Source organism: Nannospalax galili, unplaced genomic scaffold (genome assembly GCF_000622305.1).
Source record: "Nannospalax galili isolate Female #2095 unplaced genomic scaffold, S.galili_v1.0 scaffold627, whole genome shotgun sequence".
Lineage (NCBI taxonomy): Eukaryota > Metazoa > Chordata > Mammalia > Rodentia > Spalacidae > Nannospalax > Nannospalax galili.
In genome coordinates, this window is record NW_008355786.1 from 813,573 (window position 1) to 835,367 (window position 21,795).

Genomic DNA, 21,795 nt, shown 5'->3' on the forward strand with positions numbered 1-21,795 from the left:
TTATTTTATGTGTATGCGTGTATTGCCTGCATGTAGGTAAGTGCACCTGTGTCGTGCAATGCCCGCGGAGATCAGAAGATGTTTTGGATCCCCTGGGATTGGAGTTACGGACAGTTGTTAGCTGCCATGTGGGTGCTGGGATTCAAACCCGGGTCTTCTGCAAGAACAATCAGTGTTCTTAACTGCTGAGCCATCTCTCCAGCCCCCAGCCTGCTTTCTTCTACAACCCAGGACCACCTGCCCAGGGGTGGCCACTACCCACAGCGGGCTGGGCCCTCCCATATCACTCAAGATTGAAGAAAATGCCTTATAAGATATGCCCACAGGCCAAAAGAGAGGCAATTTCCCAACTGAAGTTCCCTCTTCCCAGGTATATCATTGACAACCAAAGCTCTCCTGCAGTCACCCTTTACTGCAGAAAGCGGGCTTGGCCCAAACTAGATTTCTGGGCTCTGCTTCTGACCACGCAGACAGAGCAAAGTGGCAAGTCTAGTCTAAGACAGGGAGAACTGGGCAGGACTCAGGCATCAGATGATGAATTGAGTCAGAACACAGGCAACAAGTGAAGAGATACTGAAGCCCAGGCTTAGTGCTGGGGCTGGCCCGAGAGCAGGGCAAATATTGTGAAAAGGTAAGCTGCTTGCTTAGTGGGGTCTGAATTCCAGCCCCAGCAAGTCTGATAGGTGTGGAGAGGAACATACTGCTCCTTATTCCACCCAGGGCAGGCCTGAACCCACTTCCGTTGGTAGGTCCAGCTGGAAAGAAATGGGAAGGAATCAAGTAAGGAGCAGCTGAGGAGCTGGACAGCATGGCTCAACCTGTACCATGATCCCGGCTGAACAGGCACCATGCCAAGATGCTGGGCAAGCAAAGTCACATGCCACCCCCAGGCCTGCAAGACCCATTCCTAGGGATTGTGACCCTGTTGACTCATAGAGCAGGATGGTTCATGGTTATAAAATGTTAATAGCCCTGAGTACAAGTACTTCCCGTCAGGGCATATTGCAACTGAACTGATCTAAGCAAAGAGCTGACAAGTCCAGAGGGATCTATCAGTCACCACAAACACATCGCAGGAGGGGATCAGCTCTGCAAATGGACTCAGTATGAGAGCTCAGGGATGAGCACACAGGTCAGTCAAAGGTTGATAAAGGTCACCAAAGACCAGAGATACCAGCTTTCTAAATCTCATTTGAGTAGAGTAAGAGCTAGATCCATAGTGTCAACTCCCCTTATTGGTTTTTATGCCCCAAAATCTCATGGACATAACTATGTCCTCTACTTCCACTTTTACCACCTAGACTCGATTTGTTAATGTATTCCTCAAATTTACATCCACTAGGAACCTATGAGTGTGACTTTCTTTGGAAATAGGTCTTTGTAGTATATATATATATAATATCAGGTTAAAATGAAATCATACTGGATGAAAGTGGGTCCTAACCTAATACAACTGGAATTCTGAGAGAGGGGGATTTAGACACAGACACACAGGGTAAATACCACATGGCGATGGAGGCTGAGATCCAAGGGATAGTTATAAGGATAGACAAGGATGGTTGAGAGAGGCCTGGAACAGATTCTCACTCAGAGCCCACAGAATGAACCAACCCAGCTCACACTAGGCTTTTGAAACTTGGCCTCTAAAGCTGTGAGAGGAGAAATCCCTGTTGTTTAAGCTGTCCAGATTGTGGTTATTTGCAGTTGCCAGAGAGGACATATACCACCCAGCCCTAGCCTGCACCATCTCTTACCTGGATGACTCCCACATCTTCCTAAACTGAACACTCTGCACCCCCCTGAACTGAACTCTGCTCCCCTCCATCCTGTCTGTCTCTCCACCCCATTCTCCCTGCTATGGCCACATAAACAACAGAGGTCACAGGACCCCTTTGCTTGGAAACGCTAAGTGGCCCATGATGCTTTAGAAATAACTACTACCCTCCCCTCCCTTGTCTACCTCTCCTGGTTTGCAACTCTGCCAGCTCTTACTAGGCAGCACCCACCCCCAGAGCCTTTCCCAACCTTCCCAGACTGGTCCAATGCCATGCAACTGCCTTCTGTTCCCATTGAGGGCTTCCCCTCCATGTCACATTGTGTTCCATGTGCTAAACATGATTATTTCTCTGGTATGTGTTCCCCCTAAATGATAAAGTCCTGAGAGTCTGTCTACTTTACTTTAACTCATCACTATATCCCTAACTCTTAACATGGCATCTCACATAAAGCCAGCTGGTGCTTGGTGAGTGTGTGCTGGAGAAATGAATGAACGAACAGAACTGAGAAAGGACGAGAGGAAGTCTAGCTCTCTTCTGCTCCTCCTGAATCTGTGTTGACAGTCTCAAGCATGGGCTAAAAGTGGACCATCACTAGGTCCCTTGTCAATAGTATCAAAGTCCCAAGATACTTTTAAGAGACAGGCAAGAAGAGAGATTGGAAAACCATCCAATTGTATTAGTGATTCAGTGCCATTTTTAATTACTCAGAAATGACTGAAGACTCAGTTTCCAAACATGACCATTATTGCTGTCCCACAAATTAGTTCTGATGTGCTCTGAATCAGTCCCTCGTGGGACACACTGCTGTCTGCATTTACAGATAAAGACCAGCAGAGTTAGTTACCCCCCAGGGTGAGGAGCCATGGGCTTCAATGTCACCAGGGCCAGCCAACCAAGGACAGGGTCCTCCATCTCCCCTGGATGCCCCCATGCCCCCTTTTCATCTTCCCTTTAGTCCCGTGCTTGGCTCCCACTGTACCACCTCATGGGAGTTTTGTCAGCATGCAGGAAAGGAAGCCCTGCTGGAAAATGCAGCATGTGCAAAAACATGGCTTTGGCTCCTTTACCTACTGTGACACCACCGTGATAATGAACCCAGCAGCTCAGGCTGAAGATCTGTCCAGATTCATGAAATATCTTTCAACATAAAATATGAGAGAAAAACACAAACAATTCAGAGCAGCAGCATGCTATGTATTTGTGAAGCAAAACAAGACAGGTTGTATAAATATTTAACAATGAGAAAGAACTGAACCGGCTCCAAAGAAACATCTGGGATGGACGGAGCTGTGGTTTCATGGGAAGGAATGTCTCTGCGAAGATACAAAACACCAGGCCGCAGTGCTCGGGTTGCACCCTCACATGCACCTCTGGCACCCCAACTCCAAATGCTTTTCCTGAATCTTAAGTGTTTACTACACAACTGGGCAATTTCCAGTGGCCTAAATCAAATAAACATGCTTTTCTAGCCATTAAGATGTTTTATTTCTCTTTTAAACAACAGAAACTCAGTAACAGTGTTAATAGTTGAGATAAAACCCAGAATTTTATTTTTCTACTATGTTGCCTAATATGGCAAGAAATGGACTGCTGAATGTGTTTAGAGTTTCAGGTTCTGGCATTAGTCCAAAGACTAAGTTGAGGTATTCCAAAGAAAATAAGCGATGTATTTGAAAGTATGGTTTTCATGAAGTTACCTTCATGACTGACATTTGGAAATACACCATCTTTTTCCAGAAATGATACCACAGGGTGAACTGCATAGTTCACAGGACCCTGTGGGACCAATTATCTGCCTCACATTCTTCCCCTGAAGGACTCAAGGGCATAGCTAAGTTCCACACAGTCTGTCCTTGGCCTCTTCTGTAAAGTGCTACGAAGAAGGTCCAGCTGCCCTGGGTGGGCTGAGACTGAATGCTGACAACTACCAGATATTTTCCCAGGCCCATGCAGCCCAGGTACATTGTCTCCCTGCCTATCTGGCACCACTGGACTCTCCTCCCAGGGTGACAGTGTGGGCAACCCTATGGTTTCTTCTTCCTCCATTCTATAGCAAAGTACCATCTACTAATGGTGAAAACTTCATCCCAATCTTTGGTAGAGAGTTGGGATGTGTCAACCTCAGAGCAACACTCCCAGGGCGATTCTACCTCTCATCAGATGTGTCTATGAGGGTTTTACACATGCGAGCACTAACACCTCCTTACATCTGGGACAGATGATACCATGAGATTCTGGGCCTTGGTTAGCCTGAGCCCTGAACAGTGAGAAGGCAGCAAACTCCAGAGACTGCTTCTCTATCTGTTTTCTCTAAAGGCTTGGTCAAATCCTGGAGAGCTGGGCGAACACAAGAAGGGCAGTGGAAGTTGCTGGGGCAAATAACATTACCTCATTCCCATTTTGCTTCCAAAGGCTACTCCCAACCCCAGCTACTACAAGTTGCCTTCACCACAACTTGCTAACTCTTTAGTTCAGCTTCCTTCCAACTTTAACGGGAACACACTATGTAGGTTTCTTGGAACTTATTATGGATTGGATATAAAATGCCCCCATTCATATATTGAAGTCTTGGTCCCATTGTAAGCAGTGTTCAGAGGAGAGTTGAATTATGGAAGGTAGGAAGTAGATGGGGAAGTGGGTCACCCACTGGGTGCATGCTTTGGAAAAATATACCTTGTCCCTGGCTGCTTCTTGTCACTCTCTCAGTTTCCTGGCCATCATGAGGCGAGCAGCCTCTGCCACACATCCCTACAGTTATCATATTCTTGCCTTGCCTTAGGCCCAAAGCACTGGATCCAGACAATCATGAGTTGAAACCTCTGAAAGCATGAGTCGAAATAAATCCTTTCTCCTTTTGTAATATGAGACTCTTTGTAATATGAGTCAGCAGGCCTGCAGTGGAGCTGAGTCTGCATTTCAGGAAGCTCCCAGAAGATGCAGGTACTGATGGTCCACAGAATACTGCGGCCAGATCTTACCAAGATTGAATTGCCATGCTGGGCATGGTGGCATGCACCTTTAATCCCAGCCTTCAGAAGGCAGAGGCAGATGGAGGCCACCCTGGTCACATTGTGGCTTTCAGGCAGGCTGTGACTAGGCAGACCTCGTCAAAAAAAAGATCGACTAGCATAGTACAGATCAACATGTGTGCAATTAGTAAGACATTTCACAGAATCTTCCATCCCTAATCCGTCCAAGGAAGAGATCAAAGAGCTTGACAAGGTCAAGGAAATTTGACTTAAAGTCCCAGGGTAGTATCACTAAGTCAGCAAGTCTCAAACTGCTGCATGTATCACAAGGGCTGAAAACGAGTAGCCATAGAGACTATGGGACCCTAGTTTCTGGTTTAGTGGGTCCTGGGTGAGCTGAGACTCATTTCCAGTAGGTTTGTAAGTGATGATCACACAGTTGATCCAGTGCTATTAATGAGAACCACTGCAGGGGATTGAGCAGGGTGCTGAGACAGGTCTGCCTTGGTCACAGAGCTCTGACACCATTCACCTCTCATGTACCCCTGAGCCTTCAGTGCTGTCCAGATGTGCTTGGCATGAGCTGCTGTGCTGGACAAGTTGCTTCAGGGATTTTGGCAGTAATCTCCATGCTCAGAACTGCAATGAGGCAGAGGAGGCCAGAACAACTAGGGTCTTCATCTCTGTCAGTGCCTCTGAGCTACCCAGGTACTTTAATAAAACACCTTAACCAGGTCCCCTCACCAAATTCTGGACAAGTATACCTGCCAGTTGTCCCCAAGTGACTGAAGTTAGTACACAGTATGCATTGCTAGCCTCTGCAGTAGGTCAAAAGTGCCAGAGAAACCAACATGGGTTAATTTTAAGTATTAATATTTCACTGCTATGGTTGAATGAGGAAAAGAAAAGTCACCAGCATCCAACATCCCAGAAGAGTCCTCTTTCCCAGACAAGCAGGGAGACTCTAGAGTGAATGTGGTGTTCTGAAGCTCTCATGGAAACTGCCTAATGAGGCTCTGCACAGAGCTGTAGAGCTGACTGAAAATGGCTCCCTAGTGGCCTGCTCTCAGAGCTGCTATCTGTGCCCAGACAGGAGCCTGGCCAAATCCTGTGATCCAAGACTGAAAGTATCTCTGGACTTCAGCAAAGCTCGCAGGGAGATAGGAAAGTTAATCACAGCCCATTGGGGTGTATGACTCATGCACAGGGATTTTCCAGCTGAAGCCTTGGGGACCAACCTGGCTCGGGTTCTCCCCAAATTATCACAATCTGGGATGTAATGGTTGGGAAATGGGTGTTTATTCATTCATAAACAGAAGCTGAGCATGCTTATGGGTAAGGAGCTGGAGAGGCTGATCATGGGATGAACTGCATCCCTGTCCACAGCTGCACAAGACAGGTATTTGTGAATGGATGAACAAATGGTCATTGAAAAAGAAAAGGAAGAAAGGTGGGTGGTTTGTTCTTTGCATGTACCCTTCCACTGCTGGGTGGTCTACTTCAAAGTTATTCCCTATACTAACTCAAAATGCTGACCCAATTCTCTGAATGTAGGGGAGCCCTGCAGAACTTTAACCACAGCAGTACAATGCAGGGGCAGTGTTCCACATGAACTTCCCCTTGAGCTGCCCACAGATTAACCTCTCCCACATCCTCTTCCTGGCTGGAGAACCTAGGTCAACCCTCTCAGTGAGGTGCCGGGGTCAATGGCAAGGTGCCTCCCATTTCTGCTCATTGAGATGAAGGTTTTCTAGAGTTCAACCACTAGAAAACAGTGGACTGGCTCCTTCTGTGTCACCTGGGTGGCCCCTCTGCTGTCCCCTGTTTGCTCTCTAAACCCCAGGCTTGGGGCATATCCAGTTACAGCTCAAGGCCCTGCTGTCACCTGGAATGTCCTGGGCCTCTCTGCCTTTCCCTTCTTCCCCACTGAGAGAGGATGCTCAGGTCACTCAGACATCCGCAGTGGTTATTTTGGCAGCCTCCTCCCCAACAATGCTTACACCTAATTTCTGCCGTCCTCCATGCACCATATTTACTCATCTTCACCCAAAGGCACCTAGCATTTCAATGAGAGAAAAAGGAACGCTCCATTCTCCAGAATGCTCCATCCTTCCCCATTAGGATCACCTCAAATACTACTGAGGCCTGTTACTCAGCAACCCTTCTTCCTTTGATCACTTCTGCCCAACACTTCGGTCCAAGTGCCTTGGGTGGATAGGCTGGGTTTACAGCCTGGCTGAGAGTCTCCTTAGCCCTCAGGACCAGTCTGGACATGTCAGGACATGGGGTCCAAACTGAGCTGAGGAAGGCTCACCTGGGATATTTGAAGGGAATTTGGCAGAAAGGCACTCTACATGTAAGGTACTACACAGACAGAGGCCTAAGCCCTCAGCTGCATTGTGAACATGTGTGATATCACAAAAGGAGAACCTGCTCATGATCTGTCCCACAGGAAAGAAAGGAAAGTTGGGAATGAAGAAAGAGGCTCAGGGTCAATTTGCATTACTCAAGGCAGTTATGTTTCACAAAGCTATTGTGAACACTGGACAAGTAAATGCTGAACCATTGCTCTTAAAGGAAATACAGGGTTGGTTCCTGAAGCCCCAGCTCATGTTTTTATCAAGCAGTCAGTACACAGACTTGTTTTATGAGTGAGTCTGTTTAACGACACGTCATTCAACATACACTGCTGATTGGTTAACACAATGCTCAAAACTAGTACATGGATGCAGGTTTCCTACCTAACACATACCCATTTCCTTCATGAGGCAGATTATACCCTTCAGAACAGCACTTGGGGGCAGTTTAAAATAGTGAAATCACCAACAGAAATCACAGAAATGGGCAACAAACTCACCACAAGAAGGATCTTTTTGACAGTAACAGCTGAAACAGGAAGGCAGAGTAACTGCTGCCTTGCTTCACCTCAGCTGGAACAGGCACATAAGGCAGCCAGGAATTTCCCCGACTGTGATGTGTCCACGAGAGATGTCAGTAAGAGCTCTATGAGTATTACTTTTAGGGTTGGAAGTAAGTTCTGGTTACTATGAAGATTAGGTGTATTAGTGGTGTTTGATCATCTGGGTCCTTCCATACCTGAAGCAAGAAACCCATTTCAGTTGTATGACCCAATACATTTCTTTGTCACTAAAGGTAGTTGGGGTGGTCATTTGAACCTGGGCTGGTTCCACAGTTGTTCTTCAACATGAGCATGGTGGTCTCTTGGGAGAAGACACAGAAGACACCCTCTAGAATTTCAGGTCCTCAACATCTTGATAATCCCTACAAAGTCCGATCCTCCCAGGTACAGCTTGTACACAGGTTTTCTAGATTTTATCTAATGGTACTAAGCTTAAGATGACAACTCTCCTTCACCTGCCAAAATAAGCAATGCAAGGAATGGGGCTGTGGGTGAGCCACAGCACAGCACTCACCAGTGTCCAGCTCAGTGTGCCCCAGTTCCAGTTCTGGAGAACAGCACACTTTGTGTTTGGCTCCCAGCATGTTGCCTATGATGGTTGATCATGATCATCAGTCAATTTGACAGGATCTAGAATCACCTAGGAAACACACCTCTAGGCCTATCTGTGAGAGTTTCTAGGTTGGGTTGACTGAAGTGGGAAGACTCCCTGAATGTCAGTGGCACCATTCCATGGGCTGAGGCTCCGAACTGAACAAAAGGCAAAAGAGGTGGAGCACCAGTCCTCATCTCTGTCTCTTGCCCGCAGACACAGTATGATCTATCTTATGCTCCGGTCACTGTGACTTCCCTGCTATAATGAACTGTATGCTCAAAGTGTGAGCTTGGATAAACCCCTTTTTAAGCTACTTTTGCCTGCATTTTGTCACAGCAATGAGGTAATTCTAGACTGTCCTTCCCATGTGTCACCACCAATCAGCAGAGGGTTCCCGGGAACTGGGCTCAGCTGGGCCCCAATGCTCAGCATTTGCTTGTCTTGTTATTGTTCCAGGTTTTGGCCCCCTCCTACCACTTCTAAACCAGTGGATTAAATACCATGCAGTGACCCTGGATGAGAGAATGAAATCAGAGCTGGAAGAAGCCTTAGGAATCTCCTGAGTTGTGATAAGAATGAGGGTCAAAAAAATAAAGGAATGTCCTAAGACCACAAAGTAAACACCAGAACAAAAAGGAGTGGCTCCTAGTCCTCTTTCTGTGGCCATCTCTATGTACAACATTGCTGTTGCTAGGTGAGGACTCCATCCATTGTCTCTCAATAGCATTAGACTCTAATGTTCATTCACAGACAGACCAAACCACTGCAGTAGCCCACACCACTGTGATGCTGCCAAGAGTCTTCCTACCATCCTTGGTGGCCACCTGTATAGCTACAGGAAGATTTAGTTCAACAAAGATCTCCACCATCCCCATTTGGTACCACACCTCTACACAAACATCACTGCCTGGGGTCCCTGGGCCAGCATGGCAGGCTGCAAACCCTGCTTTTGTTCAGTTCTTTGTGCCTTCCACCACTGCCACACACAGCACATGTTAGTATAGACAACTCTGAAAGTACAATGAATGAGACCACTCCCTGGGAGAAAGGTTCAAAGGAGGGAGACCCTTTTGGGAAATGAGTTTATGTTGCCCCAGATAAGTTGTCCCTAGTCCAGCAGACCTTGCCTGGCTCCAAGTCCCAGTACCTCTCCACCCTAACTCACCCAAGTGGCCCATATTTACTTATTTCTGACCCCAAACCACAAAGGTTCAGAGATAGGAGGACTGTGTACTAGTCTAGCAATCAAAGGTGCCAGATTACCCCTAAGACTTTTTTTTAATGAAAAATTGTGTTAAATGCACATTTGGCTCTTCAGCTCCCAGTCTGGCCTCACAACCAGTGAACCCCATGCTTATCTGCATGCACTTTGCTTTAGGGAGCTCTTCCTAGCTGTCTCCCCACATTGCAACAGGTTTACATGCTGTGTGTCCTGGAAGAGTTCATTTCACTCTGTGGTTCTGAGAAACCCTGTGCCCTCTTCTACCCTAAGGATCAAGACCCACATCTCCAAACCCATCTCCTTTTCAAGAGAATCCTGGCTGGAAAGAGCTCAGAAATCTGGCTGTCCACCATTCACTGGGTCTCCTCTGGCATCTTGGGGGGACCCCTCCCTCCAACTACTGCATTAGCTTTGGCTGCTGTGGCTATTGGTCATGTCTCCTCCAAGGCCATTTCCAGCCAAATGTGGCTCACAGAGCCCTTTATACTTTTCCAGTTGCATGAAAACTTCACACAAACAGAAATGTGCACAAGACTCTGGTGAGCCAGTTAGCGACACCCTTGGCCTGAGCCTGACCTGCCTTGGCTGCCACTTCCTCTGTTGTCTGCCCCACCTGGATCTCCTGATGAGGTTAAAGAAGCCACATCCTGTGGTCAAATACATAAGTTTGGAGAAAAACAGCTCTTTCCCGAGGAGGTGACTTCAGCTTTAAAACCAACACTTCCTGGTTGACATGTTTTCCTTTTTACTGCTCCCCCAAGTGTTTAACTTTATTCTCTGTGTTTCTTAAGACTTCATTTAGCCCAGGGAAGAGAGCAGCAGGTAAGTGTGAGTCTGAGTTTGCACTGTTCTTTTACAAGCACAGGAGGCTCACTACCAAGTGATGCACCACACTTTTGGGAGACACAGAGTTGAATAAGCCACAAATCCTTTCTTAACAATATACTGATCATCAGCACTGGGAAAATTACTGTTTTTTGGGAAATGACTGAACTTCTGCCAGTTTGGATGCCATCTGAGTCTTATCCTAATTATTGGGTAGGTAGAACTATGACCCTCCATCAAAAATTCATAAGTTGAAATCTTAGCTCTCAGAATCCTAGAATGTAACTGCATTTGAAGAAGGGTCTTTAAAGAGGGAATTAAGATAAACCAGGTCAAATGCACACTGGATAGTGTTAGTTGTCAACTTGATGCACCTGGGTGGAAGAAACCTCAGTTGAGGAATTTCCTCCATTGGACTGGCCTATGGCCATGTTTCTGGGGCATTTTCTTGATATGTGATGTGGGAGGGCCCAGCCCACTGTGGGCAGTGCCACCCCTTGGCAGGTGGTCCTCTGTTGTATGAGAAAGCAGGCTGAGCACAGGCCAGTGGAGCAAGACAGGAAGCAGCTTTCCACCATGGTCTGTGCTTCAGGCTCCTGCCCTGAGTTCTTGCCTTGGCTTCCCTTGATGATGGACTGCGAGCTGTAAGCCAACTAAATCCTTTCCTCCCCAAGTTAGTTTTGGTCGGTGTCTTGATAACAGCAGTAGGAGGTAACTAGGACAAAACGGGTGATTCCTAATCTAACCTAATTTGACTGGTCTTATCAAGAGTGGGAGAGGTCATAGTTCATCAGGGAGCCGAAGGTAGGAACTCAGGGCAGGAACCTGGAGGCAGGAGCTGGAGCGCAGGCCATGGAGGATCACTACTTACTGACTTGCTCTCCTGGCCCCTGCTCAGTCTGCTTTCTTATGCAACACAGGCCTACCTTCCCAGGGGTGGCAGCACCCACAGTGGGCTGGGCCCTTCCACATCACTCAACAATCAAGAAGGCCCTACAGACATGACAGTCCAGTTCAATGAAGGCAATTCCCCAATTGAGGCTCCCTCAACTCAGGTGTGTCAAGTTGATACTAAAGCTATCCAGCACAACATCTTAATCCCTAAGGTGATAGTATTAGGTCATGGGAGTGGACCCTTCATGACTGTGACTAATACCCTTACAAAAAATGACCCAGAGAGTTAGGTAGTCCTTTTCACATTCTGAGGACACAGCTAGAAGGTGCCATTTATGAACCAAAAAGTGGGCCCTCATCAGACAGCAAACTTATTTATGGCTTGACTTTAAACTTGCTTATCTCTAGAGCTATGAGAAATACTTCTATATTTAAAGCTGCATAGTTTATTGTATTTCATTGCAGATCCCAAATGGACTAAGAGATTGAACTTCCAGCCTCCAGAACTAAGAGAAAATCAATTCCCACTGTTCAAGTTACACAGTCTAGAGCATGTGTCATGGATGTGCCAAGCATTGGAACTGAGGCATTGTACCACACAGGAAAGAGAACCCAGCAGTGTGCAGTATGATCAGGGAGAAACACAGCCCAAATGTATTTTCACAAACAGAAGAATGCAAATACTGTAGCATAACACATCTATAATTTTTTTGATGAAAATATAAATTTTATATAAATATAAATTTTCCTGTTTGAGATGTTAGGGAACAACTGGAAGAAAAATGTCCATCATGTGTTTGCTTATCCATGAGAACAGAAGTGAGCACAGAAAACTGCACCTGACTGAGCCAAACCCACACAGGTATACACACCATTTGCACACCTCAGACATCCACCACGCTCAGCTCACCACATTATAAGCCATGCCCAACTACACTTGGTGCTAAAGCTCTCTGTCTATTTACATGACAGTCCTTGTAGCATTTCATGAGTGACAACATCGAGACCCACTTCCCCGCACACTTGCCATTTGCAAGCACAAGCACCCTGTTCGATAATACTTGTGAATTTCTTAACCATGTGCCATCTAAAGCTGTGCTGACAGCTTCGGTAGGCTCCAACTTAACTCTTATCTGCTACTGACAAACTACTAAGTGTTGTTGTACTCCCAATCCACTTTTCTCAAAGAGATTGTATCGCATTCTTTTGTGCAGAGCGGTGATTTTGACAAAAGTGTATGTTATGGCAGAGCTGACTTTTCCAAATGTTTCAATAAGGAACTATATTTCAGCAATTGAAGGCCTGGGTAATAATATGTGTCAACATCAGTACCAAAGTCAAGAGAGCACGTGGATCTGACTAACGCATCAATGGCACCTCCTACTGGCAATGTGCACTAATTACAGGAAAATGTCAGAAAAAAAGTGACATTAAAAATGGATTTCTAAGATGTTATAGGGTGAATGAAGCCATTATACAAACTAAATAAACTAATTATCTTACCGTTTGTTAACTTTCATGACCTCCAGCATCCCATTGTTTTATTGAAAGAACTATTTTCCAAGGTCAAATGGAGCTACACTGACCTGTCATGGAGTTTTCAGAAGTGCACAGCTGTTCTCTCAGCTTCTCCACATCGTCTGGGTGCACCTGTTCATAGAGGGTACTCCCAAACCACTCGGACTGTGGCTGGTTCAGAACAGGGGTGACAGAGTCAGACACGTAGATCACTCTTCCTGTCTCAGCCGCCACCACAAACAAGAATCCATCAGCTGCTTCAAGAATAAGATGCTTCAGTTCCTGGGAAGAAAAGGCCCCTGTCAGCAAGTACACTGACCACCCAGATCAACTAGATTCTCTTATGAGTATCCTCAATTTCTTCTGTGCAGATGCTCATTGTGGTATACACGTGGTTTTGTAAATGAGTACTTTCTCACGTTTAGTTTATTTTCTATAAAAATGCACAAAACTTGCACCATCCCCAGTTAAGACACACTTTCTTAACTAGTCCTTTCTTAGTGTGTGGAATTTCCAGCCTAGGGAGATGGGAGAGCAGGAAATGATGATCAGGAGGTGTTGGGTTGTGGCTTACCTGAGGAGCTTCCCTCATGTTCTGAAACTGCAATCATGATACTGCAGAAGGGCCTGGGACCCAGTGCATGGCAGAAAGGGCCCTGGATGACAGGAGGGAAGAAAAATGGGAAGGAAAGAAAAGGAAAGAGACCAAGCATCTCCTCACTGTGGAAACAGTGCACTCTTGTTCCTCTTCCTGCATGTTCCAGATGAATTTGACACTGTATCTAAAGGTATTCCTTTACCTCTGTATGTCTGTTGGGTTTCTAGAACCCTACAGCCATCACTATCATCTCAACAGAGAGAGTAACCTGGGAAGCAACGGGGCACACTGCACTATCCATATCACTTCACAGTGAGAAGAGGCTGGTGTATTGGCTCTGGGGGCACACAGGCTTACCAGAAGTGTGACTGTCATTAAAGGCAGAAAAGAAACTACTTGGAATCCAAGGAAAGGCAGCAGGAAGCTTTGCTGTCATCCCCAGAGGGACACAGATGAGGCGGAAATCAACTCTGATGACATGAAATGTCCATGCCTAAACGCAGCTCAGTGATAACTACCTAGTCTTTTCACATCAAGCGAAATAAATTCACTGGGCTCCAAGCCTGTAGGAAGTGAGGAGCCGACCTTTCCACAAGCACCAGAGTCCATGACTACCTCTCCAACCTTCTCACACATTGTCCAGACCCCAAAGAACAAAGGAATCCTTTGGGATCAGCAGCTGGCAAGCATTTTTTTTTTTTGCTGGACCTCCAATCTTCAAATATAATGCCAAATGGAACCTCTTCCATACAACACAGTCGGAGGCAACTGAGGGAGGCGAAGGACAGGCTCTGGAGCCTCTGGCCAGAGTGTCCTTCCATTGCCCAAGGGGGTCCAAGTGTCCAAAGCCTAGAAGATGTTAGGCTTCTGGGAGCATGACATAGGAACTTTGTGACTGTTTCCCAGCACTAGTTGAGGAGGAAGTCAATCACCCTCAGCCTGGGAAACTAGTGCTGATGCAGACTGCACAAACAGTTTTTCAAGGAAATTTATTTTGTCCATTTCCCATACTCTGCACTTCAGCTTCTCGGTGTCTCCTAGATGCTTATGTGGTTCTAAGACTATCAGCATTTTATGCTTGGTGTCAGGAAGATCACAACAGGAGAACTTTTATTTTAATCGAACAAGGTGTCTGGGGAAGGAGATTTTGTATACTGGAGGAGGTTAAGTGGCTTTGTTTATGCATGCACGTTTTCACCCAGTTTACAAGGACTATCAAGGTCCTCTGGGACAGAGCCACCCTTATCAGAATATCCACTTTCTGTCCTCTCTTCCTGGGGTTCATCATCTGGGAGCTCATTGCTCAGAATTGAGGCTCTGTTCTTCCAGAGCCAGCCCTTCCTCTTTTCTCCAGTAAGACAGACAGTATGAGTTTGGGCGTAAAGGGCTTGACATCCATGCCCTTCCACTTTGCACAACTCCAGGTATAATAATCAATGTCCTCAGCTTTCAATATATCACAAAGCTTTATTTTCAGTGAAATTTGGGGAGGCTGAATGAGCCTCTGTGTGTGATGGACTTGGTAAGGGTTGGCACACAGTAATGCTCTATAAATGTACATGTTAATGTCATCATCCATGTGACCAGGAGAGAAGCACATGAATATGCAGCTGCCTTCTTTCTCCATCCCATTGTAGTTACTTCGAGTCCTTTGTGTAAGGATTAAATTAATGCAGGGAAAGAATTTTTTACTGACCCTCCTGTTAGTAGTACTTACTAAACTTCTATCGGGTCAGGTCTCACTGTTAACCTTTCATTATGCTAACATCCGCAGGCTAGTCAGGCTATACACACCACATCCATGGAGTTGGGAGATAGAGTGGTACTCAGTTTTAGGGACCAATAGGGTAAAGCCCCTGCTAAAACATCTACCACAGAACAGATGGCAGTAATGTTGGTTCCTCTTCCTTGTTCTTCTAAGATTCTTGTCACGACATGAACAGATTCTTTGCTCCAATGGAACAAGTGATCTATTGAACCTTCTTCACTTCTCCCTCTGGGGCTCTGTATACACTGCGTCCCCTTTAAAAGTCCTTCTGCTCCCCTCTTTTGTACACATTCTATGGCTTCTTCACAGTCTCTGTCCTGAGCAACATCCTTGCTGCAACCCAGCCACTTCTGTTTGATTTCATTTTGGCTCTGCACTCTGTCTTATTAAACACTCCATTACTCAAGATTCCACAGGCTGAATACTTTGCACTTCCTAATTAACATCGCTGATAATCACGTAATTTCAACTCTTTCCTTTCCACCAAATCCATCACCTCATTCATCCTAAGGAAGCTCTAGAAGTCAGAAAGTCAAAACTTCACGTTCACCACATAGACATGCAAACGAAAAGCTTCAAGCACTGGTGGATGTGGCCTTTGCCCCAGACCTGAAAGGACAGGGACTCAGAACACAGGCCTCCTGGCTAGTGTCAATCTGTTTACTAGTATCATTCTGCTATTTCACGTATTTCTTCTACCCAAGTAGCATGGGTATAAAAACACAGCATTGGGGCTCAGGCAACCCCAAAGCCTCTGAGCCTTGAATGCCTCATGTGTAATACAGGGATGAAGAGCAGTAGTTTGCCAACCAAAGTATATCAACCGCACAGAAAGATCAGACCATGACCAACCATCATTGGCATCACGGCTGCTGACTCATGGGATGACTATCTTCTCACTACCCTCACACACAGGAACTGTGGTTTCTGGCATCTTCCTATATCAGCATGCTCATCACACTGCTGAGATGTGCACCCTGTTTTAATGATTTCTCACTAAAGTACATGGGAGCCATCAGAGTAGAAAATGGAATGTTCTGCCACTCTTGAAGAACATCTCTTGCTGAAGAACAGAAGCAAAATTCCTTGCCCTCATCCCTTCCTCAATCTCAAGGTCCACGTCCCCACGCAGTTTATTTTGGGCAGTGACCCTATGGCGTTCCCCCCTCCCACTGGTCACAAGAGGAGTGATGCACAGGGCACCTGCTCGGTGAGGAAGGAAGGCTTGTATGCACCATCCGTAGATTTGTTTCCAGTGCCCCTCATGGACTTCATGTGCGAGACGGCCATTCGGAGGATGGTGAGCTTGTCTGGCTTCCGAGCTAGTGCACTGCAGGTGGGGACCATGTCGGAGAGCTCTGTAATGTACTGAGTCATCTTGTTCCGCCTGCGACGCTCAATCTCACTGTGGTTCTCTCTTCCCAGAAAGCAAGAGAACAGGAGGGGGGAAAAAGAGAAGGATCAGACCAGGGGTCAGTAGACAGAGGGATAAAACAAGACACTGTTAACAGAGTTCCAAGATCCTGGGCTAACTCATAAAGGCTACATGCTTTTGTTCATGCAGGGTGAAGGCAAGCTCTGACACATCTGTAAGCTCTTGTCGATGTTTGGGGAGCACAGAGCTCTGTGGCCTCCCTCTCTAAATATGTGCTCACACGTTCTAAGTTATCTACATACCTATGGACTTAATAGACAGGCAAAATTAAGACAGGAAACCTTGGCAGACTCAAATGCTGCAACACAATTACATATATGACCTTACCCATGAATGTGTGGAAGCACACACAAAAATGTAGTTATTGACAATTTATACATGTGATTTACATGCCTCATGGTATGAAGCATGGTATGAAGATAGCCCCCAATTTATGCTCTTTAAACTTTTTACGGTGATAACATATTCAGTAAAAACTGTACCTCAACATATATTAACCACCCAACAATGAATACCCACACAACCAAGCTGCTTTTTGCCTTCAGTATAGAGTCAATAAATTCTATGAGTCCTCAATACACTATTATAAAATAGGCACTATTTTAGATGCTTAGCCAGCCCAACTGATGTGTGTGTTCTGAGATGGTTGAAGACAGCCCAGGCCAAGCTGAGATGTTTAGCAGGGGGTAGACTAGATGTTTTATCCTTGAGAATATTTTCAGCTAGCAATGGGTACAGCAATATCCAACACCATAAGGCTGAGGGGCATCTGTGCAGCCTTACTTCTCTTTATGCCACTGAGTAGATGGTGATGCCACAGATTCACTTTATACAAAGTTGTGAACACGCCTTTGTTCTACACGCAATGTATTTTCTGCAGCATAGTAACAGAACAGGTGCAGCCCAGGCTTATTAAACTACCAATAACCAATTAAAAAAGAAACACTGCAAGGATTTACCCAACTCAACCTCCAGGATGCTTAAAAATGAAAAACTAACAGAAGGGCTGGGGGCATGTTTCCATCTGGAGATTATTACCTTTAGGTTTGAAAAGAGAGTAACGGCCAACCCCATTCACACCAGTAAGACAAAGCTGTGCCTTGGGATGAAACAACTGCCTAAAAATATACCCCAGGTCTGTTGCAGGGCTGAGAGTGACATTAACAGCAAGGAAAGAACAACCTCAGGCAAGGCTGCTCTCAACACTGCATGTATTCATCAACTTAGCACCCCATCCTCCCAGAAGAGGACAGCATGACAGCTAGGCTCAATGATGTGCACAGTTTATGTGCTGGGACCCTCTGTGGACACAGCAGGGGTCCCCTGCAATGGGATGGTGTGAGCCTTCTGGTGCCTAGTTTTCTTTCAAAGAATCCAAAGTCAGCCCCATGAGGGGTTGAGGATGGCAGTGAAAGTAAGGAACGTCCAACCCAGTCCTCAAGCAGCAGGGTCTTCAGCTGGAGGGTAAAACATCTACTGTGCAAGGTAGAACCCAGAAGTAGAAGCTGATCACGTGCTCTGAAAGGCTCTGCAGGGTAAACGCCAGGAGAGGAAAGGGGAGAGCAGGGGAGGGACTGGAAAGGGTTAAGGACAGTGGGAGGGGTTGGACCTATGCGCAGTAGAGAGGAGCAGTGTTTGGGAAAGAGGTCCAGAGGATCAAAGATGGGCCTAGATTGGGAGAAAGCATTGAGGGAGGAGGAGACATCCCTGTTCAAAGGGCAGACCTGGCACAGGAGGAGAGGAGCCAAGGAGCTTGGGGAATTGGGGAGCAGGCCAGACCACAGTGAGAAAGATGATGCAGACTGTGCCAACTAGGCCCTGATGTTATGACTGACTTCTTGTAGAGGTTTGGAGGTAGATGAGCCATGCCGGAGAGGAGGAAGACAGAGGCTGAGAGCAGCTTCAGAGCCCTGAGGCCAACTCCACCTTACAGGCCACTATCTGGAAAAATGGAAACTGACCAGCCAACCACCAATGCTTTTTGGTAGTTTAGAGGAAAGACCTTCCAATGTCGGGAAACTGCATCCTCCAGGAGGAACTGTGCGGAGTTTGCTAAGTGGGGAGCGAAAGGGTCAACCAGAGAAGAGGCTGGGGTGGGCCAACCACAAGACAGGAAAAGCAATGAAAGCAGGAATTTGGTTAGAAGAGTCGGAGCTCTCTAACACAGACAGGAATCCTTCCCTGGAGACACCAGAGCTTCTTTCTTCTTCCACAACTTCAGAGGAGGTTGATACGTGGTACAGACCACATCCCTTCTCTGGACACTTGGTCAGAAGGCCCGAGGCAGGATGAGTTCGCAGAGGTGCCATCTCCCATCTTGCCAGCTCACACTTCTGGGGACTGCCCAGAGAAGATGGAGCTCTGCGAGTGCATGAGCTTCTGAAGTAGGGAGAAGTCAGGCAGCGAGTTCAGGCACTTACAGGCAGAACATGATTCAGACAGGACCCAGAGTTCCCTTTACAAGCTGCCCGCCTGCTCCCGCCATGACCTTGGGTGTCAGGCTTTCCTCTCTGCACAGAGCAACTCCCAAGGACAACCCATCTACTCCACCTGGAGTTTGCATTCCAGTCCCCAACCTGACCTTCAAGATATCACTCCCAATACACATTCAATCACTTGTGCCTCTCTGAATCATAAGAACACAATGTCTACTCCAACTTATCTTCAGTCCAGCACATGCTGAACAGCTCCTTCACCACAAACTTCTGTCTCTGCCAAAACTCTTGCAAAAATCTCTTGACTCTTCTCCCTTCTCTGTGTCCTCTGCCTACTGTGGCTGTCACCCTTACCCCATGTGGTCTCATCCCCCTCTCCAGCCTCAGCTCTCTCCAGTTCAGACATTATATTGTGGCTAGACTGATGGTTCTCAAAAGCAAATCTGGTCCTCCCTTTCAACTCCTTCAGTGGTAACCCCCAAACCTATAGAGTCAACTTCAAACCTTTCAGCTAGCTCCTGTGGCTCTAAAGCAGGACTTAAGGCACACTTACTTCTAACAGTTCCACATCACCACGGACCAATTTGCTTTCTAAACATTGGGAGGGGACTTTGGTGGTTCTTCGATGGATCTGAAGCAACATTACCACAGTGCTAGATAAACTCAATTTGAAAGCTAAGCTGTAGGAAGAAGACAATTAGCACAAGTGATTTAAAGGCTGACATTGCAGTCACTGACTAGCACAGGAAGTGAACCTATCATTCTATGTTTTATGAAATAAGCCTGAGCTACTAGCAAGGAATCAGAAGAACGGAGAGTTGCCAGTTGCCCAGCAAGATCTGATAAGTAAGCGGCATGCACTGATGTGTGTATGATTTCCTTTTGAAGCCCTCATGGGGGTGAGGGAATGACATCTTGTGCCTCCTGTCACCTAGAACACAGGGAGGGTAGGAGTCTGAGGAAACCCTCCTGCAAAGAGGGGCTCAGGCCCCATACCTCTGATAAACCCAGCCCTCAGTAGGATATACCTCCACAATGTGCGTGCCGCAGCTCTCACATGTTCTCTTCCCCACAGAGCACTGGCTGGTCCTGGGTGAAGAGCCAGAGCACCCTGAGAGGCTGAGGGGATGGGGCAAACACCTGGAGCTCCCAAAGAGACACAGTTTAGGATGACTTAGGCATTTAGAAATTATTTCTTCTCATGTCTGCAAAGCCTCTAGTGTTTTCTGGGCCATGTTGTCTCAATGTTATTCTCTGGGCAGATTAAAAGAGGATAGAAGAAATGACAGATCCATCTCAGATAATGTTGATAATGTTCTTTATTTTTAGTTATGTGTGTGGTGTGCATGCATGTGTGTATGAGTGTTTGTGTGTGGTGGCTGACATAAGTGGGTGTGTGTAGATGTTACAGACTGACATTGGGTTCTTCTACAATCACTGTCTATTTGTTGAGGCACCGGCTTTTGCTGAATCTGGAGCTTGCAGGTTCTAGCTGGTCTAGCTAGCCAGCTTGCCCTGAGGATCTCCAGTCTCCGCCTCCCAAGAGCTGGGGTTGCAGGCCACAGCCATGCCTGGCTGGTGTTTATATGGGTTCTGGGGATCCGAACTCTGGTCCTCACATTTGCATTGCAAGCACTTTATCTACTGAGCCATATCCCCAGCCTGAACTGCCTTCTTTAAACAGACATTTCATGCTAGCATGTTCTAACCAGAAGCCCAACCCTCACCAGCTGAACTGACCTGGGCTACACTGTGACTCAGTGGCTCCTAGGCTCCACCTAATTTATCTGCAACATTTTTGTGCCCTGAGAACTAAGCATATCCACAGAGGCAGGGAGAAGGTTTATGACATATATAAGAGCCTCTGTTGGATGTTCACCTTGCAAGAACCAAAAAAACTCTGCCAAATCTGCTTTAAAGAAAGATCCCAAGGTCTATCCAGCACTTCCTTGGAAGGTGATTAATAGGATGCAGTCAAACAAAAATGGTAAGCTTTGCTGCTTGCTGCTTGCTTTTTACCTGGCCGCGTTCCTATCCCCAGAAGTATCTTGCACAAGTAGAAGCAAAAGCAGGAACTCTCTCGAAGATAAGCAAACCCAAACTTCTAGGAACCCACATCCCTCTTCTCTTTCTGGTACGAAGGATCTCAGCAGGATATGCCTGCATTGCATATTTTACCTTATCAACACCGTTTTGATGATCATATGTGTTAACTAAACAAGGTGGTAAGTTCAGATGGAAAGATCAAAACTCAATCAGCACTACAACTTGAAAAGCCAGGGAAAAGATCCTCACAAGCTCAAATACTACCCCGACCCAAGAGAAAGAACTAAGGCAGGTTTTCAGAGAACAAACATCCATCCTGTCTCAGTAATGGACATGAAACTGCTTCCACAGTTCTCTTAGGTCTTCTGAGAAACATGACAGAATGGGTGTGAAGATATAATCAGGTGGGAAACATGCGGGGACAAGAATTAAAACTTCAGCATGAAAGCCTGGTTGTTCCTAAATTATAAATCTACCATTCAAGAGAGATTTGCAATAGTTACATTTCCATTCTTTTCACTTTGATGAACTACAACCAGGTATAAGGCACATGAAGAGTATGGCATATCACTCTGATGATGGCTTGGGGATGTCAGCTGTTCACACTCTGAAGCAATACTCAAAATGGCATTGCCAACTGGTGACAGCTGACCCCAGCTGCAGCAACAGAAACATCCCAGATTATTGAAGTAGGAAGCCTCCCTGGGTTGTCTAGTATTGTGACAAGGCCTGGGACTTGCCATGAGTACAAGCTTGTAGGCTGGCTGTGCTCACAGGATGGGTGTCTACCTC

General features: G+C 46.4%; 1 protein-coding gene across 3 annotated transcripts in view; it reads right to left on the minus strand.

Annotated features, from left to right (window-relative positions):
• The window catches only part of Arnt2 (aryl hydrocarbon receptor nuclear translocator 2), a 175,434-nt gene that overhangs the window by 95,652 nt on the left and 57,987 nt on the right, over positions 1-21,795 (minus strand). For all 3 annotated transcript variants that reach the window (XM_008853403.2, XM_008853404.3, XM_008853402.2), the window contains exons 4-5: positions 16,291-16,504; positions 12,790-13,003 (exon numbers count right to left, since the gene is read on the minus strand). In XM_008853403.2, coding sequence (XP_008851625.1) covers positions 12,790-13,003; positions 16,291-16,504 — 428 coding nt within the window. The remainder of the gene's footprint in view (positions 1-12,789; positions 13,004-16,290; positions 16,505-21,795) is intronic.